The sequence below is a fragment of the Peromyscus leucopus genome, chromosome 4, assembly GCF_004664715.2.
Source record: "Peromyscus leucopus breed LL Stock chromosome 4, UCI_PerLeu_2.1, whole genome shotgun sequence".
In the NCBI taxonomy this organism is placed as follows: Eukaryota; Metazoa; Chordata; class Mammalia; order Rodentia; family Cricetidae; genus Peromyscus; species Peromyscus leucopus.
Genome location: NC_051066.1, coordinates 146438241 through 146465376, shown reverse-complemented (window position 1 = coordinate 146465376; position 27136 = coordinate 146438241). Strand labels below are relative to the sequence as shown.

Sequence of the window (27136 nt, the reverse complement as noted above, 5' to 3'; positions counted from 1 at the left end):
TCAGAGCGGGCTGCGCAAGCGCCCAGAGCGCCACACAATGGCTCCGCCCATGGGCGGAGCGAACGTGGCAGTATTGAGCGGAGGCTCGGGAGCTGCGGTAGAATTCGAAGGCGGTGGACCGGTGGACCGAATTCTACCGGAGGATCTATGGGACGAGTTAAAGTGGTGGGCGAAGCCTGCAGCTACTAAGCCGGACGCCACCGCTGCCAAGCAGGGACAGAGCCTAGACGTGAGGGCCGAGCCATCACCTCTGGACAAGAGGTGACTCAAATGCCCTGGAAAGCAGACAAGCAACACTCCACTGAGTAAATGCGCCCTTATCTTGCGGTTGAGTTTGCTCAGTGCTTCACTTAAGCCTCAAAAAATTTACTAATCCTTACCAAAATCTAGAGAGGGAGATGGCGGGGTGAGGGAGACCTTCATCTTCATCTTTAGCCATTGCTGTGGAACGTTTTTGTTTATCTCTGGAGACCACCCAGAAAGGACTTCTTTCCTGCTTGCCTCTCCAATCACTGAAAAACTAACCATTACTTAGCGATCCTCTAGGAATCACCTGCAATCATGTGCTGGGACGGATAAGGACTTTCCTTCCCACTCTCCCGTACAATCCTTGTTCATTTGTTCATTTACCTGGTCACCCTTGCCTATTACCTCTTGTATTAATCCTACCATTTAACTGGGCATGGAGGCGCACACCTTTATTTCCAGCAGTCAAGGGACAGAGGCAGAGGCAGGTGGATCTCTGAGTTTGAGGCCAGCCTGGTCTACAAAGCAAGTTACAGGGCAGCCAGAGCTATTACACAGAGAACCCTGTCTCAAAAAATAAAAAATAACTCCACCATTTCAAGTGCTACTGTGTTTTTAGGCAGATACCCAGAGCTACCAAAACGGTCTTTGTGGCCAGTGCTCCTACACTTTCACTTTCATCCTTGCCTACTGACCATTTTTTATTATAATTTTTTTTAGATTATAATTAACTCATTTCCCCTTTCCCCTCTCCAACCCTCTCATGATACAACACTCACATTCTTTCTGTTTCAAATTCATGGCCTTTTTCTTTGTTGTTACATATGTAATTCCGAGATGTATGAATACAACCTTTTCAGTCTGTTGTGTATATATACACAACATACATACTTGGATGTGTATATGTGTTCATGGCTGACCATTTGGTATGGGATAGCCAATTGTTGTGCTCTTTCCTCAGGAAGATTGTTTCTCCAGCTCTCAAAATTCCGCAGTTGCCTGTATTTCTTTGTTTAGGACTGAGGCCTTGTGGGCTTTCTCCCTTACACATTAGCATGTCTGCTGATGTTGTCCTTGTTCAGGTCACAGTTAGGCAGCCATGTTGGTTAGACTTCATGGATCTAGCTTCTCTGACATTTCTTGGAGACACCATCTTACAGCAAACTTCCTGTTCTTCCAATCTTTCCTTCCCCTCTTCCACAATGATCCCTGAACCTTAAGTGCAGGAGTTGTGTTGTAGATATATCAGTTGGGACTGGACTCTACAACTCTGCATTTTGGTCGGTTGTGGTTTTTCTGTAATGACCAAGGGTGAAAACTACACATATCTGTGGGTATAAGGATAAATATTTAGGATGTAATTAGGGATTATGCTGGTTTAGTAAAGTGATCCAGGACTTCACTAGCCCCAGATAGCTGGCTAGGTTTCCAGTATCAGGCATGATTTCCCTCTTGCTGAGCAGGTCTTAAGTTCAACTAGAAACCTGTCAGTTATGACCAAAGTATGGGTGCAATTAATGTGACCATAAGTCAGCTGTCAAAAATAAAGCAAATATCACTCAAGGCCTTCCATAATGCACTTAGTAAAATCCAATCTTTTCCAGTAGGGTCTGTTCACCTCATCCAACTAGATGTCTTCTCCTTTCATCTCACACCTTTCTGCACTCTGGCTGAATTTGAATTGACACATGTTCCAGGCTCAGACTGTCAGCAGCAGATAGCTCAAGAAACTCAGTAAATTGCACAACATCAACAAAGTAACAAAAAAGGCTTAAGAAAAATCAATAAGCAGAAAGACCACTTATCTATTGACTCAAGAGAAGAAAAGGCTGGGTGGTGGTGGCCCATGCCTTTAATCCCAGCACTGGGGAGGCAGAGCCAGGTGGATCTCTGTGAGTTCGAAGCCAGCCTGGTCTACAGAGTGAGATCTAGAAAAGGCTCCAAAGCTACACAAAGAAACCCTGTCTCAAAAGAGGGAGAGAGAGAGAGAGAGAGAGAGAGAGAGAAAGCCAGGTACAATAACACAAGCCTGTCATCCTAGTAGAGACAGAAGGTTCTTGAATTTGAGGTAGGGGTTATATAATGATCATTTGAGAGGGAAAACATGAGTAAAAAGATTCCACAGTTGGAAGAAATAGCAAAATGGACCTGGAACCAACTGAAGACTGAAGCTATAAAGCTGTCTACGTTGGGAACTACAAGAAAATTAGTCAGGCCTTCAGTGAATCCCTCCAGATCCAGGATTTTCTCCTAATATCCCCAAATACATAAGTTTTATGTACTAAGATGTTTGTAGTAGTGTCAAAATAGTGAAAATGGCAAAAAAAAAAAAAAAAAAAAAAAAACCCACACCTTTAATTGGGAGATAGCAGCAGGCAGATCTCTGCAAGTTCAAGGTCAGCCTGGCCTACAAATTGAGTGCCAAGATAGCCAGAGCAACACAGAGAAACTGGGGGGGGGGATTTATTATAATAGTGAAAATGGAAAATTTCCACCCAACTGTACAACACATTCAAATGGAATACAGCCATTTAAGTATATACAAAATAGCTGGGCAGTTGTGGCGAACACCTATAATCCCAGCATTCCGGAGGCAGAGGCAGGCAGATCTCTGTGAGTCTGAGGCCAGCCTAGTCTACAGAGTGAGTTCCAGGATAGCCAGGGCTGTTACACAGAGAGACTCTGTCTCAAAAAACAAAACAAAAAACCCCACAGATGTTCACAATTAAGTTTTTTATTTGTTTTCATTTATTTATTTTTCTTAAGACAGGGTTTCTCTGTGCAGCCCTGGCTATTTTGGAACTCTACATAGACCAGGCTGGCCTCAAGCTCACAGCTATCTGTTGTGAAATAGAATATTTGTTTAACTACGTAAAGATGTATCACATTTGTGTTTCAGAATAATTAATGATGTAAAGATGTGTTGCATTTGTTTATGCTGCATTTGTTTAACTATGTAAAGATGTGTTGCTGTTTCACCTTGCCTGCCTAAGGCACCTGATTGGTCTAATAAAAAAACTGAATGGCCTGTTGCTAGACAGAGAAGGGATAGGTGGGGCTGGCAGGCAGAAAGAAAAAGGGAGCCAGCTAGCGAGGGGGGCTGTTGTAGAATATTATTTTAAGGTGTGTTACTTTTGTTTATGCTCTGGAACATTTGTTTAATGATGCAAAAATGTTACATTTGTGTGATTAAATAAAATTCACTTGTGGTCAGGAAGCTGAGTCAGCAAATAGCTGACAGGAAGTGGCAGGCAGGAGCCAGGTGGAGAAGGGTTTTTAAGTGGGGGTGAAAAGAACCAAGACTTTTTGGGAGCCCCAGGCAAGGAGAGGAGGTGAGCAACTTACTATACAGCCTGAGGAGCAGAATTCCACCTCAAACTTTAATCTTAAATTCTTTAAAGGGACAGAGATTTAGAGAAGTTCCCTTCCTAGCTTTGAAAGAGTTGGTGCCTGAGGAAACAATCCCCTCAGGCTGTGGGCCTAGTAGCCAAACTGCTAACTGATTAAGACAGCCATAACTTAAAAGGTAGCAACAGCCAGGCAGTGGTGGCGCACGCCTTTAATCCCAGCACTCGGGAGGCAGAGCCAGGCGGATCTGTGAGTTCGAGGCCAGCCTGGGCTACAGAGTGAGTTCCAGGAAAGGCGCAAAGCTACACAGAGAAACCCTGTCTTGAAAAAACAAAAAAACAAACAAACAAAAAAAAAGGTAGCAACAAAGGACAACAGGGGACCAGCCATTCAGACACAGAGGCAGGAAAGCAGAATGAGTAGTACATAGATGAGGTAAATGAGCCTTGGGGAAGAACACAGATTAACATAAATGGGTTAATTTAGGTTAAAAAAAAAAAGCTGGCTAGAAGTATGTTTAAGAGAAGGTGGAGCATTCCTAATTATTAGGTCTCTGTGTCATGATTTGGGGGTCGGTGGTCCAAGAAAGCCTGCTACAGACATTCACCCGCCTCTGCCTCCCAAGGTCCAGGATTGAAGGTGTACACCACAACGCCAAGCTAGTAATCCAACCTTTAAGAGACCATGACAGGAAGATTATCTGACAAATACTGGCAGCAGTTAAGAATTTAAGGAGTTTTTCATATTTGCCTTTGATATTAAGTGCTTTATCTTATCCCTTCATTTAAATAAGGCATCCTCAATCTGAGTCTTCAGATATCATCACTATTCCCCAGTACAAACAAACCCCTCAAATGTGCCCTGGCTCTACCCATTCCAGTCCACCATACTCTAGAAGACCGTCATCACACCTCATTTTATTAGAATCAAAGTTGCTCAGAGGAACAAATCTTCCTCAAGGAGTGCAACTCCTGAGAACTGGATCCATGAACACAATCATGCACCCACAAAGCCTGGCAAAGAGTCTCTTATCCACTGATCAATTTAAGGTATGGGCTAAATGATCAGAGTGTACTGGATTGTCTTCCAATATAACCCAGGGTAAATACTTAATTTCTAGTCCAGATCCAGTTGCTGCCCTGCTGTCTGACCTTGTCCAGTGTGAGAGCGACTCCCCATCCTACTCAGCGCTTCTGATCTGGACAACTCCAACTTAACCTGTTCACTAAGCACTTAAGGTTCTTCAATTATTCATCATTATTTCACATGGCCCCTTATCTGCAGAATAAGATCATTATATCGCCTAAGGGTTGTTGTGCCATGGAGTGACAGTCTTCTCTCAGTGGGGTTTAAGATGCTGGTCTTCCCAATGCCCACTCCTGCCAGGTAAGCTCCTGGGTATGACCCAAACACACAGCAAAGACCAGCAAAGCTTGATGATCACAGGGACAAAAAGGCCCCTTCAGTGGATCCAATCTCGATAATGGACTTCAAGTCTCTTAACTGCATGCCTGGTATGCATGCCTGGTCTCATCCAGAGATGCAGCTTCTATACAATTCCCTCCCTTTATATGTACACCAAAGACTTGTAATTTGTACGATTGTCTCCTGCCTGCTGCCGTTCAAAGCAAGGAACCATATATTTACCCCCCACTCTTTTGTCATTATCCTAAAAGACACACCAAACAAATGGATGTGGATTTTACTCCAAAGGAATGCTTTATTGACAAGTTGCCTGTTATTCTTTGTAGGAAGATACAATAGTGACCTGCACTCCTGTAGCTGCCTCCTCACACAACTATTGTTTTTAACCCTGGAAGAAAAAAACACCAAGATGTCTCTTCTTCAGCTCCCCAGTTCCTCACTGTTCCTTGCTTTGTGTGGTATAGTATTCAAAGTGTATTCAAGGTTCTTGATAATCAAAGGATATATCACACTGTATCAAACCAGACACTAAAATGGACGGACCCCACTTCATCCAAGGAGTGCAGATATGTGCACACAACAGACAAAGTCTTTGCCCTGCTAAGAGCCATTAAGGCACAGTGTTGCCCCTCCCTCCAGACCATGCCTCCCAACATTCAGGGCCCTGGCGTTGAGAGGATGCAGAATGTGGCAATTGGAGGCAGGAGAAGGGAACTTAGAAAGAAATCTTTGTAGCTCCTGAGAAAAGATGACAGCAGAGTTCTGGCTGAACCAAAACCACATCCCATACCTGACCTGCAGCATTGGTTCTGCTTCTCATTTATTCTTTGTGTAATGGACAGGCAGGCAGGAACTATGAACCAGAGCCCCGCTCACTGTCAGTAAAGCAACACTGTGCAGGGCACATCCCATTAAGATGCCAAAGATTGAGGCTTCTTTCCTTCTCTCAGTCCTCCTGACCCACAAACACAAGAGCCTTGTGGGCCCGAGTGGAAAGCTACAGGGAAATGCCATTCTTCAAAAGAACCAAGTTTTGCACACCAGGAGAAAGTGTTAGAGAAATAAAATGCACTAACTGGTACTGGCAGAGTATGAGATGGGCCAGAGATAAAACTCTACATAGTACTCATAACCCATTAAAGAACCCTCATTTATAGGGATATAAAAGACTATAAACAAATAAAGCATAAGGCAATGTAAGGCTTGAATTCAAAGAAATATTTCTCAATAATGAGGCTAAAGTTGTTTTGCCTCACTTTTTTTCTATTTAATTTTTGAAAAGTCCATCACATTTAAAAAATAGTGGATTTGCTTCTGCCAAAGCCAGGTTATTCTCTAAGAATGAAGCAGTTTATGTTTCCTTTCTAGGGTCTCAGAAAATAGAGAACTCTCTCATTCCTCAAATCCATATGAAAAACTGTTAACCATGCAATATGACCTAGGTGAGTGTATTCCTTCTGAGCTAGGGGGAGGAGGGCAGGCAAGGAAATGATGTTCACTTAATACCCCTGACAATTCTTCCCTCAGCATTCTGGTGAGACCATGGGCTCCTGTTCAATACTCCTCAGGCCCTTCCACCCTGTCCACTTCCTGTGGCCCTGGAAAGGATGGCACATTGATCTGCTTCATCTATGAGCTTTAGTGTAAAACATTTATGTACAAGACTGTTCTCTAATTCATGCCAAGGCAGCAGCCACATCTGCATGTAGATGGATATGACTGTCTTCAAAACCAGCTCTTCACTGGCCCTGGCTGGTTGCTCTGTCATGCAGAGTTGCAGCTGTGATGATGATGGTGTGCTTCTGTATTCTGTGGATGATAAGCTATGACAAGCTTAGAAAGGGGCATGATCCGGTAATGGCTGCTCACCACTTCCAGGTGAGGAAGGGAGGTTATCGATGCCATTCTCTCTGCTACCCACAACCTTAGACTATAGAAAAAAAAACAGAGAAAGTAAACCTAAGACACAACAGAAAACAGAATAGGTCCAGGGAACACGTTCAACTCCCTACACAAGTATACACAACATGAACACTAGTCATCAATGAAAAGAAATGAGTCAATGACACACAACAGTCTGTATAGGTTCCCCAAGAATTACACATTGTGATATTTAGAAAAGCATTCATACTGTGTGGTTCCACTAGATTGATTATATTTTGTATATTAAGAAACATATATCTGGGGAAGGGAGCTGAAGAAATGGCTCGTTAATCTAGAGCACTTGTTGCTCTTGAAAAGGATTCAGGTTCAGTTCCTAACACCTACATAGTGGCTCACAACTGCCTTTTTCTGACCGCCACAGGACCAGTGCATATACGTACTCGCAGGCAAAACACAAAGTAGAGAAAAAAATTTTTGAGATAGGGTATATTATATAGCAATAGCTGTCCTGGAACTCTCTATGTAGACCAGACTGGCCTAGAATACACAGAGATTTGCCTGCCTCTACCTCCCAACTGCTGAGATTAAACATTTTGATTATGTGTGCATAGTATGTATGAATGCATGTGCAGATAAGAGGTTGACATTAGATATTTTCCTTAATCATTCCTCATATTATTTACTAAAGCAGATTATCTCACCGAACCCTGAGCTGGGTAATTTAGCTAGTCTAGCTAGCTAGCTTGCCCTGGAGATACCTGTCTCTTCAACTCCAGAATATTGTGGGATTATAGGCAGCCTACCTATACCTACTGACTTTTTCATGCTAGGGATCTAGGTTCCAGTCCTTGGACCATCAAGAATAGCCTCAGCAGGTAAAGGTTCTTACCACCAAGCGTGACCACCTGAGTTTGATTCCTAGGATCCACATGGTAAAAGGAGAGACAAGTTTTCTGATCTCCACATGTGTGCCATGGCATATATATATGCACCCTCCCCCAAATAAATTTTAAAGAAGAAATAGAACTGAATTTGAGTTCTCACTCTTGTGCTGCAAGTGTTTTATCCACCAAGTCATCTCTACAACCTAAGAGACATTCTTGAAAGGATAAAATAATAGAGATGAGGAACAGATTAGGGGTTGGCAGGGCAAAGGAAAAAGGAAGATAGGCATGACTGCAGAGGTACTGATGAATTAGAATAGTGACTTAGCTGGGTTTGGTGGCATACACCTATAATCCTAGGACTCAGGAGGCAGAGGCAGGTAAAGTGAGTTAAAGGCAAGCCTGGTCTACAGAGTAAATTCCAGGTCAGCTAGAACTGCTACATAATGAGACCCTGTCTCAAAAAGAAAAAATTAAGAACAAACAAAAACATGCTGTTTTGTGTTCAGAGACTTTACTCAAGTTCTGTAAGATATTATTACTTAAGGAACAACATGAGAGGCACAAAAGACCTCTATATGATGAGTTCCTGTAATAACTGAGTCCTCTATAATAAAAAAGTTGATTCAATAGATCATACCCATGCTTCAAGAAAACATACAGCCCAAGGATAGTTACCTTTATGGTCCCCACTCGGTCTTCAAATGACTTGAAGGTTGCAGAGTTCCTTTAAAGAGAGAAGGGAGATGTTGGCATGAACAATTGGTTTGTCACCTCACCTTCCTCACATCAAAGGACCTAGGGTTAGGACTATGTCCAGCTCCTAGACTCTCGTTATGAAAATGTGACACAGCAGAAAGGAGTACAATGACTGTAGACTCTACACAGGGTCATTTTTGGGTGCTTTCCAGGTTGGGTCCAGATACCATTTAAGTGTACTGTAAACTCCTGACTACAGTGTGCAGGATCCTTGCTGCAATCTAAGTAGACAGCCCTGATTAAGCTTAGATGCAGCTCAATGGGGTGACCAAGCATTGAAAAAATAAAAGACACCCTTGGGTATCCCTTCTAGGAAAGTGAAAATGTGGTACCTCATTATCACAAATCATGCAGTCAAGTTCCCACATTTTAGGAAATCACTGGAGTCAACACACCTAGAGTATAACTGAACATCACCCCAAGAAAACCACCTCTTGATCATATCTTCTGGGTTTTTGTTTTTGTTTTTGGCGTGTGTGTGTGTATGTTGGGATTATGAGAAGTCCTGGAGCCCTTCAAGTATATCTTCAGACAAACAACATAAAAGGGAAATCACAGACAGTTTTGGAATAGTAGAGGATAGAAAGACAGAGGAGAAAGGTCCTCACACACTAAGGCACAACAATCTTCCTAACAAGGATGGACTTTGCTGAGGCACTATGCTTGGCCAAAGAGGTGAGAAGCAACGGACTAGAGATGGTCCTGTTGGGCTCTGAGAATCAGGTCTCCAGAGATCCATCTGTGGAGGTCCCAGGTCCATGTGCCAGCCTCTCTAACCCTCCCTGCTAAAACCACAGGCATCCAAAGCTAGAGCTTGCAAAGTAAAGTATGGGTCATAGGTTCACAGAATGGTTCCCTAAACCTAAAAAGAAGTTTCCTTCCCATGAGCTCTTTCTTGCCAGTCTACAGACAGTCTTTACCTGAGAGGAAGCTGCCAGGAAAATGAAGACATAGATTGGGGGACATAGAAGTACAAGGTTATGACTGGTGTTGCTGCCCACCCCCACCCAGAGACAGTTCTAGAGCAATGGAAGTAGGCATACATTACCTCATGGCCGGCATACTTATCGAGTGACGGATGGAGTAGCTGCTGCTTGGAAGCATGGTGAAAGCAGAGAAGGAAGCAAGAATTAGCCCATGGTGCCAGATCAGCCCACCACACTTGCCAGCTTAGCTCACATATAAGAAGAGACAAAACTCTACAGTAGAGTAAGCTACTGACCCTTTCCACACAATGCCCTCTTCTAGCTCCAAAGATTTCCAATGCTGCCATTGCTGAATAGTGTGGCACTGACCAAGAAGAGTATTAAAACAGGGAAACTGAAACCGGTGGCGTACACCTTTAGTCCTACCACTAGAAAGGCTATTTCTGAGTTCAAGTCCAGCCTAGTCTTCAAGATAAGTTCCAGCCCAACCAGGAATACATAGTGAAACTCTGTCTCAAAACAAAGAAACAAATAACAAACAAACAGGGAAACTGTAAGGAGACCTAGGCCTGGGGCTTTGGGAATATTTGTTCCACAGTCCTCAGGGGCCCACAGCAAGCTGAATGATGTCACAGATTGCTCTGATTTGACTTCAGACCTCCCAATGCCTACTACTAGGATATGGGATACTGCAGATGTCAGCATGCAGACTCCTGGAGAAGAGTGTCTAAGGGCTCTCAAATAACTAGACACAGCTCAGTCTGGAGCACAGGGTTGCTTCTCACAACCAAGAACACAGGGTCTGTACATGATAGGATTGAGAACACAAGGGACAGGGTTGGTATTTCCTCCTATGTGAAAAATGCTTATTTTCAGGCATAAACTTAGGTATGGACATTTGCCATATAATGTTAGTTCAGTAACTTATTGCCTCAGGAACATGCAATCCAATGAGTTCCAGATGAGGCACTCAAAGGAGACAGTCATTGTAAGGATTATGTCCTTAATTACATCACCAGCCTGCGACGTCGTCTCAGCCTGAAAAGCAGGCGGGCCCTCTGTGTGTTCCCTTCTCTTTCTGCTCTCTCTCCTTCTGTCTGTCCTCTCTCTCTCTCTCTCTCTCTTCTCTCTCTCTCTCTCTCTCTCTCTCTCCTCCCTCCCTCCCTCACTCCCTCTCTCTCTTCCTCTCCCAATAAAGCTCTAAAAAGATAACTATGGCTCATGATTCTTCTGCGACCCACAGCATCCATCAGCATGGCCGCCTCAGGCGGCAGTCAGCCACAAGCACTGGTGCATCACCAACAGTCATATAGACCATGCCTTGTGAGCAAGCAGCTGCCTCCTGGGTACCATCCTGAGGCAAAGGGGGCTTTCCTACTTTTATACAGCAAAGTCTCCCATAGGCATACCAGAGTCCACCCTGCCCTAATACAGGTGTGCCCATAGGTCATGTCCAAGGTCACCTTACCTAAAGGAGTGTGAGAATGGATGAGCCCTGAGAGATAGCAGCAGGAGAAAAGAAGAAAGACAGCATTATTAAAGCAAGGGAGGCCAATGCCATATAAGACCCCAAACAGAAGCCCTATGTCCCTCTGTTCAAATTCTGGAAGATTAAGTAGGGTTAGCATGTGAAAAAACGCTCTGTGAATGCTTCTTTAGTGCTTAAACTGGTAGGAATGAGAGAATACATAGCCCCATCCTGACTCCACAAAGGCTAAGAAAGCCTATCTGGCAACCAAATGGTTGATGGCATTGTATTTCTGAGCACTGTTTTTTTTTTTGTTGTTGTTGTTTTTTGGGTTTTTTTTTTTTTTTTTGGTTTTTCTAGACAGGGTTTCTCTGTGTAGCTTTGCGCCTTTCCTGGAACTCACTCTGTAGCTCAGATTGGCCTGGAACTCACAGAGATCTGCCTTTCTCTGTCTCCTGAGTGCTGGGATTAAAGGCATGTGCCACCACCACCCGGCCTGAGCAATGTTACATGTATAACAATTCAAACAACTACAGGTTAAGGAAGAGAAAGCAAAAAGAGGTCTAAAGAAAATACCTGAGATATAAGTAGCCCAGTGAGTAAAGACTTGAGATATGACACAGTGAACCAGCCAGGCTGGGCCAACACTTCATGTCCATGGAGCACCTTAGAGTCTCTGAAAGCTAAACAATAACCCAAGCACCATAAGATGACCTATAACATACTAGGCTAAGCACTAAGGCTCTAGGCTGTATCATGGAGGCCAACCTAGAATATGCATGTCCAAGGGCAGCTGCTAGCATAATAGAATATAGCTGGCCACTCCTCCACAGTACAATGAAGTCCTCCCCATCTAAATTGCTGCAATCTATGAGCAGAGGCTACTCCCAACACAGAAGAAACCACTGAAGAATGCACTCAGCACTCTAGGTTTAAGTAGGGTCATCAAGCCTACTTCCCTCTTCCCATCCCAAGTCCAGGGTTTATCAGAGGCCCCTGGAGCTTCAATGACTCTAGGACTGGTCCACCACAGACAGCAACATCCATCTATCCTTCCTAAACTCATGCTATTAGCTTCCTGAGCCTAATAGGCATTCTCAAGAAACTGTTAGCATAATAGACCTGGGCCTCAGAAACCACTGTGATTATGAGATGATGGGGCTCTGTTATGGACCAGAGAGATCAGAGTTCAAAACACTAATACAAACACCAACAGACAGGCTCTCTTCCCCAGGGGAAGACACATAGTAAACAGGAAGCCCTTTGGGCAAGGTGAACACAACCAGCACAACCACCCAACTGGAAAGAACCAGTTTCTCGGACCTTGTTCTGAAAGCCCTCCCTGCACTGTGGTTGGCCCACACATGCCAGAGCAGTGAGACCAGACAGCACTATGCCAGCAGCACTGCCACAGAGACCCTGCTAACTGCCTGCTATAGTCCCAAGACTACATACCACGGGGTCAATAGCAAATCCCAGTTCTCTGAGGAGAAAACAGAAACTATTTCTTCTTCAAAAAGGAGAAGAAATGAAACAGGATCATATCTAATGCTCCCAAAGAAAGGCAGACCATATAAAACAGCTCAATCAAGATAGCTAAACATAGTCACGTGGTGGTGCTACGAGCCTTTATTCCCAGCACTCCAGAGGCAGAGGCAGGCAGATCTCTGTAAGTTCAAGGCAAGCCTGGTCTACAGTGCAAGTTCCAGGACAGCCAGGACTACACAAAGAAACCCTACCTCAAAAGAACAAAAAACAAAAAGATAGCTAAACAGAGTAGGCATGGAATCCACACCTTCAATACACCAATATTCAGGAGGTAGAGGCAGGTGGATCTCTGTGGATTTGAGACCAGCCTGATCCACATAGTGAGTTCAAGGCCAGTTAATTATACATAATGAGACTCTGTCTCAAAAAAAAAAAAAAAAAAAAAAAAAAAAAGGCTCAGAGCCATTTCCGTCAACACCAAGGGCTGCCCACCCTATCAGATTTCTACCCAGAATGCTCTGAACAGACTAAAAAAGGAGTAAAAGCTGAGTGTGGTACCCAGGCCTATAATCCCCGAATTTGGAAAGCTGATGCAGTAAAATTATCATGAGTTCAAGACCAGCTTGGATTGCAGAGTAAGAAACTATCACAAAAGGACAACAAAAATGCAAACACACACGGAGTGAAAACACCTGTAATGAGCAAGCAACCTACTTTTCAGGAAGAACACAATGGTAGTTCCTGGGAGCTGGCCAGGATACCAGTGGCATAATCAGCAACTACCCACCACTAGACATATCACCTCATAGTTAAAGAAGCCCCAAGCTGATCCTAAAGACAACATGTGACCTGCCTTAATGTACATCCCATCCCATCATGACTCCCAATTCCTAGGCTACATCACTGCTTTGCAAAAGAGCTGCAGGGAAAGAAACTAGTGACCTTTCTTTCCAAGGAATACATAAATAGCCAAAGACAGACAACAGGAGCCAGAGGAATTCTCACAAACAAAGGTCTATAGTAGATTGGTCCAGGTTATCATGGGTGTTCCTATGTTATATGTCTAAACCCTTGACTTGAAGCAGGTTTCTAACTGCTTACCTCATGTCTCCGAGTTTCCTACTGATGGCAGAGCCCATGGTGGACAAGGCAGCAGATGTCTTCTGTCCTGCCTGTGAAAGGGTTTCTTGAGTCTTCTTGTAGCTGGGGAAAAGACACACCAATTAGACTAACTAAACAGCAAGGGCAGCAGCAGTCCATCACCAAAGAAACAAAGTGTATAGAGAGCACTCATGGGAAAATCAGGGAGGAGTTGAGCAGGTGGTAAACACTCACTAGGTGGTGGTGGCATGCTCCCTAGGTCCCTACAATGCTGATCTACGCCAGTTCCTCAACTTCCAATTCATCTAAACCTGATCTGAGACTTTACCATGCTTCTGTTTTCTTATGATACTTCTGACTGCTCAGGAAGCTAAAACCTACTAACTACAGAGAAAACAGACCACAGACATGCTGGGTCTGGCAGCATACTTGGGCAGGCAATACTGAAGCAGCAAAGGCCAAGAAAGGTCTCAGCTTCTTATCAAGTCAATTTAAGTTCAAAGCTTCTCCTTCCAATTCCCACATAAAACAGTCTTCTGAGACAAGAAAACACAAGCTGAAGAGCATCCATGAAGGACATCCCCAATGTGGGTTAGAACCTGTACAGTGCCTTCATTACACTGAAGAGCCCTTTGATTTCCAGCACTTTCTAGATAATATTCTTCTAGAACATAAACATCCCTTTCTCATGTTCCCTCTACAGTGCATGGGCAGCGTTGGCCCACAACCAAGACCACCAGTCCTATCTCCTCCCATCCCTCTATTGCTTATCCACATATATACACATTACACCGAGATATGGCTCTATAACCTTAACACCAATGGGATGAATGTAATAATGGGCAGAGATATTATGGAGTCCATCATAAGAATCTTGCTTCCCTGTTGGCTTTGCTACCACAAAAAAGGCAGCAGTTTTGAAACAACCAAGATCATAACCAAATAACCAAATGCCTCGTTCAAAACTTTTAGGTCATAGCTCCTCACTGGATGGAGCTGGGGAACTTGAAGCTGAACCAGGAATAGATGGAGACTCATGAGGCTGCTTAGTAACACCATGGTAACCTAAAGCACTTCTCTCCAGCACACCTGGCAAAGCTTGAAGTGGGGTATCAGTAACTGGCTTTCCAAGCCCCTACCTCCTATAGGAGGTCTAGTAAAAAGCACCTGCCAGTCCATAGGTTAAAGACAGGTCTGGTAACCCACAAGGGCCCTGCAGCCTCCTGAGTATACCCAAGTCCAAGGTACACAGCACTTTCCTACTAAAGCCAGGGAAGCAAGATTCCTATAAGAAGTACACTTCACTGAAAACAAAGTGTTTCTTTAAAACATCAAGTTCAAGGTAACTAAGGTCTGCATTTATTTGCAGTAATATAAATTTAAGATAACTAGTACCTACAAAAAGGAGAAAGAGAAGGAAAACCAGAAAAAGACAGAGGCAGAGAGGGGGGAAAGAGAGAGAGAACAAAAACAAATATATTCTAGTCAGTCAGTCATGGTAGCACATGCCTACAATCCCAGCACTTGGGAGGCTAAAGTAGGAGGATGAAAAGTCTGAAGCCAGACTAAACTCCATAGCAAGACCTTATTTCAAAAAAGAGGAAGAGAAGGAAGGAAGGAAGGCAGGTCATAAGGTCATCACTCAGGTCCATAGGCTCTACTGCTGCAGGCCAACTGTGACAGCCTCATATACCCAGACAAACACACTCACTGGCAGCCTGGGAATCACTACATGACACTACTGGGGAAGCTAAGCTCAGAAAGTGGCAGCTGGAAAGCAGAAACAGACAGTTAGCTAGGGAGCACTGTGCTGTGCTTCCCTAGACAGCTCCTTTTTGAGACTTAGACCTCTTAAACAGTGGTTCTCAACCTGTGGGTCAAGACTTCTTTGGGGGTCAAGGGCCTTTTCACAAGAGGCACATACCAAATATTCTGCATATCAGATATTCACATTTTACAATTCATAACATAGCAAAATTTTAGTTATGATGTAGCAACAAAAATAATTTTATGGTTGGGGGTCACCAGCATTAGGAAGGTTGAAAACCACTGTCTTAGAAGAACCTAGAACAGGCAGGGTATCTGTCAGCAATTGTAGACATGTTTTCCCTGCCCTTTCAGAGTCTTCCTTTTGAGGCTAACCTTACTTTCTTCTTAGGCTTACCAGAGGATACAGCTCCCTGTCCACAGCAACTAATTCTCATTATACCCACACTTGGGCAACCTTGTTAGTATGCAAAGCTAAAAGCAGGGGCTTCTCTGTCATCTTACCCTGATTAACACTAATTCTGCTGTTAACTGTAGCCCAAAGAACTCAAAGTAAAACATGAACCAACTAATAACTACAGAGTTTATGTGGTACATTCAACACTGTTGTTTCTAGTTATAGCTACCTAAAAAAGAATGCAACAGGGTTTCATGACCCACAGAACATGGATGCTCCTTTATACACAAAAAAGAAAGCAAGCCCCACCCCCACAGCATCTCAACTGTGTTAAGTGCAGTACAACTCCTAAGACTATAAAATGCTGTGGAATAATTCTCTTCTACACTGTAAAGATTTGTTACTCAAATTAGTTTAATAAAAATGATTGGCCAGTAGCCAGGCACAAAGGATAGGCAGGGTGACCCAACTAGGAGAATTCTGAGAAGAGGAAGGGCAGAGTCAAGGAGTCACCAGCCAGATGCAGAAGAAGTAAGATGAGAATGCTATCTTGAGAAAAGGTAGCAAGCCACATGGCTAAACATAGATTAAGAATTATGGGTTAATTTAAGTTTAAGAGCCAGTTAGTAATAAGCCTGAGCTATCAGCTGAGCATTTATAAGTAATATTAAGCCTCCAAGTCAATTATTTTGTAAGCAGTTGCTGGGTATTTAGGAACAGGCAAGCTGGAGAGAAACTTCTACCTACAGGCAGACACTCATACCTAATGAATCCCATGTTGTTCCAGTCCTCCAGCATGCTACTGGTTGAAAGGAAACTAAAACACATGGGTCAAGAAGGTCAGGAAGCTTGCACGTATGGCCTTCCTCTGTGAAACCACCAGGCAGAGTCAATCCTGCCAGCAGTCCAGCTCCTGAATTCTAATCAAGATAGGCACTAACCAGGCAGAGGAATCAGAGCAAGTGGTATCTTCAGTCCTATTCCCATTACCCTGGTTTCTCAATGCAGAATGCATCCAGATTAGGAATCACTGCTGACAGCTCTTCCCCCAAAAGATGGGACAAAACCCTGGAAGAGGGCCTCTGTCACAGGAAGTTACTGGAATGGGGTGTTCCATAAGCTACACTTCCACATAAAGCCATAGACTTCTCTGGGAGATAGCAGAATCCCATGTATTTCATGAGACCTCTGTGAAAAAATATTCAAGATGGCATCCCAGACAGCTCTTTGTCTGGCAATTTCTCAAACACAATGAATACACATTTCTCCCAAGACTATCTGCTGAGGGAATATCTTTTCTGTATGCTGTGAATATATATTGTTCCCATTGGTTAATAAATAAGCTGCTCTGGCCTACGGCAAGGCAACTTAGAGGCAGGCAGTAAATTCAAGGAAAGAGAAAGGTGGAGTTGGGAGAGATGCCAGCTGCCACCGTGGAAGGAGCAGCAAGATGCCAGCAAAGATGCCAATAGACGGGTAATGCCACGACCACATGGCAACCCATTAATAGAAATAAGTTAAATTATAAGAGCTAGGGGGCTGGAGAAATGGTTCAGCAGTTAAGAGCACTGGCTGCTGCTCGTCCAGAGGTCCTGAGTTCAATTCCCAGCACCCACATGGTGGCTCGCAGCCATCTGTAATAAAATCTGATGCCCTCTTCTGGCATGCAGGCATAACACACAGGAAGAACACTGTATACAGAATAATAAAATAGTCTTTAAAAAAAAATTATAAGAGCTAGCTAGCAAGAAGCCTGCCATAGGCCATGCAATTAGTAATTAATATTAAGCCTCTGAATGATTATTTTATAAGTGGTTCTGGGACTGCAGGGAAGGGCAGGACTTGAGAAACGGCTATAACTATCGTTTTTTTTTTTTAATGCTGAATGCTATTTATTGGAGGGAAGAGGTCTTAAATACAGACTTACAGCACAATGGGAGAACCCCGAATGTTAGAAGTTCGTTACCGATGTTTTACAATCTTGCATCTAAGCTGTTAATAATGCCCATTATGCAGGATACACAGACAAGGAACTTCCCTTAAGCATTCAGGAGGGTTGAACCCGGCAGGGAATTAGCATAGGGAGGATGTCAAGGTCAAGGTCAGCAAGCAAGGCAACAGTTACCCAAAACGGGGGCCAGGGCCATACAGGTCCCCCTTTTACTAAAAAATGAGCTTCTGACTTAGGTTGCATGGGACGGCAGCAGGTCACCTTACCCGTCATGGAGATGCCTGCCCAGGCCACACAGGCGCTCTGTCTTAGGTTGGTGAGCGCCCCCCAGGAATTACCCGTTTCTGAATATTCATTATCATACACGCTCAATTGTGTGTGAGCTGCGGAGTTAACTGCTGCCAAAGATCTCAAAGTGGCACTGGGCTTGCAATCTGTGTGTTCGACACAGAAAAGACCAACAGAGGTCCTATCCCACCCATAGCCAGTAGGCTAAAGGTAACTGAGCCATTCCCTTCCTTAATGAGCCTTACTATAAATTGGAGTCCTGGCTACAACTATCTTTACGTTGAATCTGCATTATGAGCCTGTCTAGGGCTCTAGCAGCATAGATGACAGTGTCTTTACCTAGGGAATATATGCTTCCAGCAAACTCATTGTCTAGTGCAGTCCTGAAGTGTTCATAAGAAAGCTAAGGTTTTGAACCAAAACAAACCAGAGCTTTCTATACCTGACTGCTTCCCATATGACACCAGACCCTTAAGGCCCTACACGCACAGGGAACGAAGGTGGTCTCCAGGTACCTTTAAAATAAATAGGTAAATAAGCTCAGCAGAATTTCCTTCAGTCCATGCATGGGAGGACTTCTCCCCTAAGCTTTATAGTAACCATGTCAGCATTTCCTTCTAAAAGCAGACTATTCTCTGGCAGTCAAATCCTGCCAGAAACCATCTCCTCATGGAGATGGTTAAATCTGATTAAATCATGCATCAACCCAGCAGAGGACACAGATATTATAATCAGACTATTACATGGGTAAATGACATGCCATTACCTAGATTAAGGATCTCAAGACATAGCTTTGACAGACATATAGGATTATCTACAAGTAATTCATGCTCTGCTGACATTTTATATGGCTGACAGTGCAGCACCTCCAGACCACAGAACTTCATGAACCCACCAACATGTGCCACCATTATTCCTACGCCAACCCAAGAATCTCTCATACACCAACAGCTGGGGCTGAATCTGAGGGTAGAGGACAGGAAGAAATCAAGTACAAAAATCCACCACCACCAACAGGTCAGAAGGCATCAACCACCATGTCACTGCCACAAGTCAGGGTGTATATACTATTCAGGGACACTGCCCACTCAGTTCAGGAACGACATATAATCAGGCAGAGGACTTTAAGCATGATCTGGTGACGGAGTGGATTTCTCTAACTACTGTACTCTATCCTTCTGGTATTTAAAGAATACTTTTATTTATATTTGGGAAGAGAACGATAGCCAGCAAGCACTGAAAGACAGTTTGTGCCAAGGATGCACAGCTTCCCTGCCACAGGGAGACAGAGAGAAGAGTGAGGAAGGACACTGACAGCATGGACACTCACAGGTCAGACTGGGTCACTTTCTCATTCCACTCTCCAAGTTTCTCAGACGTTTTCACATAGCTAAAAACAGAAAGTCTGTGATGAATATCTGGAATGATTTAAACCCAGGCTTCAGGCTGCAGGTAAGACTCCAGAGAAGACAGAAACACCATCTGGCAAGACTCCTGGTCTGCAGCCCACCCAAACAGTGCCACTATCATACCTGTGTAGGCCCAGGTCTAGCTAGGAGGACTATACAGGACAGAGATGATCACACCCTCTCCCAAACACAACACAGGAGCACCTGGTCTTTTAATAGAAGGCTCCAGAGAAGGGCACAGCCCATGGCCCCTGCATGCTCTGACATGAGTCTGGACTCAAAGTCCCCAACATCCTAGTACAGAAACATGGGATTCCTATAGGTGAAATTTACAAAATGTGATTCAATTTTTGCTTCTTTAGTAAAAAGCTTCTGGAGACATCCCCCAAAGGAATGTTGTAACAAAGGAGAATTATGGACACAAACATGGCAAACTCTAACCAAATTCTGACAGCTCAGTCACATGTAAGACTAGTACCCACTTCTACAGACCAGAAAAGTTATTCTAAGGGCCTCATTGGTGCTCTGACCAACTTGGACCCAGCAGAAACACTTTCTACTTGGACACCTAGCTAAGTCCATCCACCTTTCCAAACACATGTAGATTTCATGCTGTGAGTAAACATAGACACAGTCCCTAAGAACTCAAGTCTTCTGATTACCTATTCCCAGCAGGCTCATTTAATACTGATTGTTGCAAAGCATCTCATTCCCCAGCACTCTTATACTCTATCCACAAGAAAGAGGCATACCCCAGTGAACACTTTCTTAGCCAAAGGAATATGGGACCACCATGGGACTGGTACCTACGCAGTAGAGACCTGCACATCATGCCAGCTTCTAGATAGGTTCTGCTTCAGCTCCCCTAAAGTAGAGTGGCCCAGCCTCCTTTTCAGCTCTCCACAGTGCCTCTCTTTGGCTGCCAGGACCTGGCGTAGAGTGACAATTTCTTCTTCCACCTGTAAAAGAAGCAGGGCTGGGGATATAGCTCAGTTGGTAGAATGCTTGCCTTGCATATATGAGGCCCTAAATTAGAACCCCAACACCACAAAAAATAAAATAAAAATGCAGTTGACATGAGAGGCTGTGGGAACCCACAAAGATTTTCTAGTGAGATCTGAGCTTGCTTTATACAGCAGGGCTGCATTAAGGGATGGCTTGACCACGTGCATGGTCACCAAGTGTTTGGGATGGTCTGCACTTGGCTGTGCTGGGGGGAAGTTTTTTGCTCCACCCCTTGGCATTCCTTTAAAAGACCTTTAGTAGAGATAGAAGGGGCTGGTGGGTTTTGACCCAGGCCCTCCCAAGGCTATCCTGTGTTTCTATCTGTCTCTCTCCTCTATATTTCTATCTAAATCTCTTATCCCTCACTCCTCAAGAGTCCCTGGAGTAAATAGATGTGGGAGCTGGTCCCCCCACAAAAGGCTATGACTACTACAGGAAGTAACCAACAAACATCCTTACCCATGTCATAATGAGACTTTCTAAAGAAGTTTTTACTTACAGAAACAGTTTGTCTTAAAAATAGCATCCACAATGGCAGCTATTCTGCTTTTATATGGCCTCAGCACCCCAACTTCTGGAAAACTAAACCCACACTAGTCAGTAGTTCTCAAGGACTGCCAACCACTTCTCCCATTTCCCTTAAGTCTCAGGACAACCAAATGAGCCTTATCGGAGCTCTCCCATGAGAGTGGACATGAGTGTTAGGACACAAGTTCCTCTTCCAATGGGTTCTGGGCCTGGCTTAGACATAGCAACTGAATCTGCTAGAAGTAAAGACCCACAGAGGAATGCCCTATATAGTAAAAAGGAAGCAGAATTGACAGAGAAACAGAGACCTAGGTGTGAGAGAAACATTTCTAATGGCAATTATTGTTGTTCCAGAGGCCAGCTCCAAGCCTTAGTGAGAGCCAATTCTCTCTCTCTCTCCCCCTCCCCCACGCCCTCCCTCTCCCTCTCCTTCTCTCTTTCTGGTTTGGAGACAGGGTTACTCTGTGTAGCCCTAGCCTTCAGAAATCAATCTGTAGTCCAAGCTGGCCTTGAACTCAGAGATCCACCTGTCTCTGCCTCCTGAGTGCTGGGATTAAAGTTGTGTGCCACCACCACCACCACCACCACCACCACCTGCCTCTCCTTTGTTCTTATGGCAGTTTCAGTTTAAAAGAAAGATTTGGGGGTGGGGGAGAGTTTGAGACAGGGTTTCTCTGTGTAACAGTCCTAGCTGTCCTGGAATTCAATCTGTAGACCAGGCTCACCTCAAACTCACAGAGATCTGAAGAAATCTACCTGACTCTCCCTCCCAAGTGCTGGGGGATTAAAGATGTATGCCACTTTGCTAATAAGGACCTGAACTTTTAAAAGAAAAGTGACTTCTGGAAAGAACAATTTTTGAAGCTTTCCCACTACAGAATGTGTTCCCAATATTTTTAGTCCCAGTATAAATAGCTACACTGAATAAGAATTCCTTTTCAGTCAGGCATGGAAGTACAGTCCTATAGATAGTCCCAGGAGACAACTGCTTGACCCCCATATGGGGGTCAAACTCATGAAAAAGATAATAAAAAAGAGCTGGGCGGTGGTGGCGCATACCTTTAATCCCAGCACTCGGGAGGCAGAGGATGTCGGATCTCTGTGAGTTCCAGGCCAACCTGGTCTACAGAGTGAGTTCCAGTACAATCAAAGTTGCTAAGCAGAAAACTCTGTCTTGGAAAAAAAAAAAGGAAAAAGAAACAAAAGTAAACATGGTGCCACTTGGAAGATAGAGAAGCAGATGAAGTAGAGGTCAACCCAAAACAAACTAAAACTAAAAAGAGCCAGTAGACACAGATTCATGATGTCCTAAAAATGACTTTCAAGTGTTAATACCAGCAAACAGCATACTTGGAGACATTATTGTGTAGACATCATCTTCATGGGGCACCTAGTATTTCCAGACAGAGGTGGTAAGATGAGATCAGGGCCTGCCTCTTCCAACAGGTGATTCAAGTCAACACTTTAGAAGTAGGCACATACGAAGAGAGAACCCAGCAGACACAGAAGGCAAGTAATACCCCAGCAACAGCTCTGTCACAGGATAAAGTGTTCTACTCTCTATATAACCCAAAAGGACTCACAATTACCCCACAACAGGAAATAAAACCAAGACACCTTAGCAAGCTCAGCCCGAAGCTCTTCTTCCTCCACCTCTGTCAGGCCCTCTACAGCTGGAGTTCGGGGGGCCACACCTGGGTCAACAGGGACATCAGTCAGGAAATCAGACAGCACACCTTTGTTAGGAGAATTCAAGTTGATATCTGTCAAAGACAAAAATGAAGTCAAAAAGTGTCAAGTAATTTGTAACTCTACTGGGAAAGAAGCAAGAATGGAAGGAAATAGACGGCCAAAAGAAGCAGGAGAACACTGGAAACTAGAAATACCTCCAAAAGCCTATGATGATGATCTGGGCATTGGATGGAGAACAGCTACTTCTTGGGCACCTGAGATGCAAACCCAATACCACCTGTGTTGCTAGAATACAAGAAACACTAGCTAGTTAAAGCAGCCAAACCATAGGTTCTGGTTTCCCTTTTGAAATACTATCTTCTAAAGCAAGAAACCCTGCTTCAAAGAAAGCAGTCCAATCTAATAAATCTTCCAATTTTTCCCCCCCATGGAGTGAAGGAAGTAAATACAGCAAGCATTACTTTCCATTCAACTCAGGGAATGCTAAAGATTACTTACATGAATTATATGCTAGTCATTAAACCCCAATAAGAAATCAGCAAAACAAAAATCACTTTTAATCCCATCCCTGATCCTCTGAACCTCTGACAGGAGACTGCCATATGTACAAAGATAAAAGTACATTCTTCTACACACCTATAATACTAGATCCACTTCAAATTCCTGCAGTCACCAATTTTTCTTCACATTAAGCACATCTTCCTATCTGCACAAATATCTTAGCAGATACCAAATAAAGAAAGTCATTCTTATGAGCATGATGGCTCACATCTCTAATCCTAGCACTCAGGAGGGAGAGGCAGGCAGACTTCTGTGAGTTCAACGCCAGCCTGGTCTAAAACATAAAATAGAAAGGAAAACATCTTTAATCACATAAAAGTTTGTCAACTAAACAAATTCTAAAATCTCCTAAATATAAATTGAAAACACTAAAAGACCAGATGTTCTACTCAACAGTAGCTAGAAATCTTTTTAAAGACTTTTTTTTTTTTTTTTAATCTTTTGTTTTTTTGAGACAAAGTTTTTCTCTGTAGCCCTGGCTGTCCTGGAACTCATTTTGTAGACCATACTGGCCTCATAGATGCACCTGCCTCTTCCTCCCTAGTGCTGGGATTAAAGTAGTGGGCCACCACGCCTAATTGTATTTTTTTTTTAAGTAACTAACTTTGACTGTTTTGTTTGTTTCATGCAAGTAACTTTTGAAATTTTATTTATTTATGGGACAGGAGAGATTGCTCAGTGGCTAAGAGCACTTGCTGCTCTTCCAGATGACCTTAGTTTAATTCCCAGCACCCACACAGTAGCTCACAACCACCTGTCACTTCACTTCCCAGGGGTCCAATGCCCTCTTCTGACCTCCACTGGCACCAGGCACACAAGGTACCATGTGGGCATCAAATTCAGGTAAGCACCTTTATCTTGCCAGTTCATGACTTGAATTTTTAATTTTATTTTATTTTATTGGTGTTTTTACCTGTATGTATGTTTGTGTGAGGGTGTTAGATCCTGGGGTTAATATAATTGTGAGTTGCCATGTGGGTGCTGGGAACTGAACTTGAGTCCCCTGGAAGAGCAGTCAGGCTCTTAACTGCTGAGCCATCTCTCCAGCTCCTCATGACTTGAATTTTTAACTGAGATTTTTTTTTCTTTTCTTTCTTTCTTTTTTTTTCTTTCTTTTTTTTTTTTTTTTTTTTTTTTTTTTTTTTTTTTTTTTTTTTTTTGGTTTTTTTTGAAACAGGGTTTCTCTGTGTAGTTTTGGTGCCTGTCCTGGATCTCACTCTGTAGATCAGGCTGGTCTCAAACTGCCTCTGCCTCCCAAGTGCTGGGATTAAAGGCATGCATCACTACTGCCTGGCTTAACTAAGATCTTTTAACTGAGAGTTTATTTCATTATTTGTAGTCATTGTGCTGAATCTACTCAAACTAACTATCTCAAAAATCTCTACAATTATAGGGCTGGAGAGTGTTTTCTGTTGTTCCAGGGTATTGTATTTAGGATTTCTATTAGTGTGATAAAATACCATAACTGCCGGGCAGTGGTGGCACACACCTTTAGTCCCAGCACTTGGGAAGCAGAGCCAGGTGGATTTCTGTAAATTCAAGGCCAGCCTGGTCTACAGAGCAAGATCCAAGACAGGAACCAAAACTACACAGAGAAACCATCTCAAAAAAACCAAAAACACCATGACCAAAAGCAACTTTGGGAGGAAAGGGTTACTTTACTTACACATCACAGTCCATCATCAAAGGAAGTCAGGGTGGGAACCTGGAGGCAGGAGCTGATGCAGAGGCTATGGAGGACGCTGCTTTTACTGGCTTGCTTCACCTGCTTTCTGATATTATCAGAACCACTTGCACAGGGATGGCAGTAATTTGGGTCCTCTTACATCAATCAATCAAGAAAATGCCCTACAGATTTGCCTACAGGTCAATCCTATGAATGTATTTCTCAATTAAGATTTCTTCTTCCCACCAGGCAATGGTGGTGCACGCCTTTAATCCCAGCATTTAGGAGGCAGAGGCAGGTGGATCTCTGTGAGTTTGAGGCCAGCCTGGTTACAGAGCTAGTTCCAAGACAGCCAGGAATACACAAAGAAACCCTGTCTGGAAACAAACAAAACCCAAAAGATTCCTTCTTCTCAATGACTCTAACTTGTGTCAGGTTGACATAAAAACTAGCCAGCACACAGAAGAACCAAGTTTTATGTGAACCTGGCTGGGAAATGGGCTGTGTTTACTATCTGTTGAGGATGCCAGTGACTTCAAATTTGTCCTCTCTTCCTCTCCTTCTCTCCTCTCTTTCCTTTCCTTTTTATTGTGGTGCCAGGCTAGAACCACTGCCTCACACCTACTACGGAAAGGCCTTTATCACTGTCGTGTAAATAGTGTCCTCTGAAATGGAAAGATTCCATCCTGCAGGGAAAGCTCCTTAAGCAGGAAGGCAAACCACTCAAAATAGCTTCAGGAAGTCCCTGAAACTAACTAGATTCTCTAAGGCTCTCCCTGCCACAATCAACAATAAAAGCTGAAACTCCCTCAGAGACAAGTGAAACTGAGCTGCAAAGAAGACTCTCAGAGGAGAAAGGCTGCAAAGAAGACTCTTGAGACCAGAACAGCTGCCTGGAAGGAGCAGAAATCAGGCCAAACCTGGAAAAGGTTTAGACCAACTGAGGCTCCAGGAAAGGACACTCTACATGAGAACTTTCAAAGTTCAATGAATTTGCAAATACCCATCAAAGTAAAAAAACATCCAGAATGTCCAGAATGGTAAGAACCCAGAAATTCTGCTGGGAGGTGGAGGTTGGGGGCACTTGCCTTTAATCCCAGCACTTGGGAGGCAGAGACAGGTGAATCTCTGATTTTGAGGCCAGTCTAGTCTACAGAGCAAGTTCCAGGACAGTCAGGGAAACACAGAGAAACCCTGTCTCAACGTGTCCCCCCCACCCCCGCAAAAAAAAAAACCCAGAAATTATAATGCTTAGGTAATGTGTCGTTGCAGGTCAAACCGTAGAAAAGCTTTTTGAGTTTAGCTAGTGTAGTTAAGTGAGCATTCCCACTTGTACCACCGTCTCAAGATTTTAATCTCCTGAGCCTGAGCCACACTTCTCGGTGGCAACCTCATACTGGTCTCTGGTGTCTGTTTTAGCAACAGATCTGTTCTGGGTGTGCCCCTGACTCACTCTACCCTTCTCCCATGAGGCAAACTCCTAAGTAGGTTACAGCAGCGTTACCACCCAAGAGGCACTGCTCTAAACACAAGGATGGTTGCACCGCCCCTTCCTTGTAAAGAGCCTCCCACAATGCCTCGGCTGGAGTCCAGCACCAGATGGGGTATTTATTCCCAAGGGCCCAGCGAAAGATAGAGGGCCGCAGAGCCAGCAAGTGGCGCACAGATAGTGAACCGCATAAGAAGAAATGTCTAGAGTTAGGAAACTCTAGGAACCGAGAGGGCGCCGAGGAACGCCACTTCAGAGCGATCCCGGGGAAGGCCCAGGTGCCGTGGCAAGGCAGTAACAGAACACACACCACGGCCATCAGTAGCCTTGAGGTCAAGGGTCTGTCGACCGAAGAGAGGACGTGAATCGGACCGGCAGAGACTGAGAGGATTGGGGGGCCGAGTCGCGACTACCGGAATGCGACGCGGCCCCTGACCATTTGCGGGTACCTTGGCTGGCGGAATCCATATTCAGATGACAGCTGAGCCGTAGCTGGCCTCGGAGCAAGGATCGCAGGCAATAGAGGAGCCAAATACCAAGTACTGGAAGCTGGCAGCCGCGTACACGCGAGCCAGTGGAACTGTCGGGCCGCAGCAGTATTACGTAATCAGCGACGCGACGCCTTACTTCCGCCTGGATTTGTGCTCCGCCTTCTTCCCGGCCCCCACTCAAATGGTGTCCAATGAGAACGTCCTCTGGCCCTACGTAAGACTAATCGTTCAATTTTATAGCTCCAAACTACAACGAAGCGGGAAGTAATTCACCCAGGCTGGTTCCACAGTAAAATTCCTGGGTGAAAAGGCCAGAGCAGCCGAAGCTCGAGGGACGGTTTGGTTTGTGTCTCAGTGCGCTGA

At 44.1% G+C, this 27136-nt stretch overlaps 1 protein-coding gene across 11 annotated transcripts; it reads right to left on the bottom strand.

The window, feature by feature from the left end:
• Nucleotides 1-5288: 5288 nt before the first annotated feature.
• Tpd52l2 (TPD52 like 2) lies at nt 5289-26898 on the bottom strand. 11 transcript variants are annotated; one of them, XM_028885242.2, is made up of 9 exons: nt 26732-26894; nt 22492-22568; nt 20152-20300; nt 19263-19322; nt 13530-13631; nt 10941-10967; nt 9595-9636; nt 8466-8514; nt 5289-6949 (listed from the first exon to the last, which is right to left on the bottom strand). In XM_028885242.2, the coding sequence occupies exons 1-9, from the start codon at nt 26748-26750 to the stop codon at nt 6854-6856; spliced, it is 621 nt and encodes a 206-aa protein (XP_028741075.1). In that variant the 5' UTR covers nt 26751-26894; the 3' UTR covers nt 5289-6853. The 11 variants fall into 11 exon arrangements, with proteins under 11 accessions (XP_028741075.1, XP_028741072.1, XP_028741074.1 ...); XM_028885239.2 differs by having other exon boundaries at nt 22492-22637; nt 26732-26893; XM_028885241.2 differs by lacking the exon at nt 19263-19322 and having other exon boundaries at nt 22492-22637.
• Nucleotides 26899-27136: the final 238 nt, after the last annotated feature.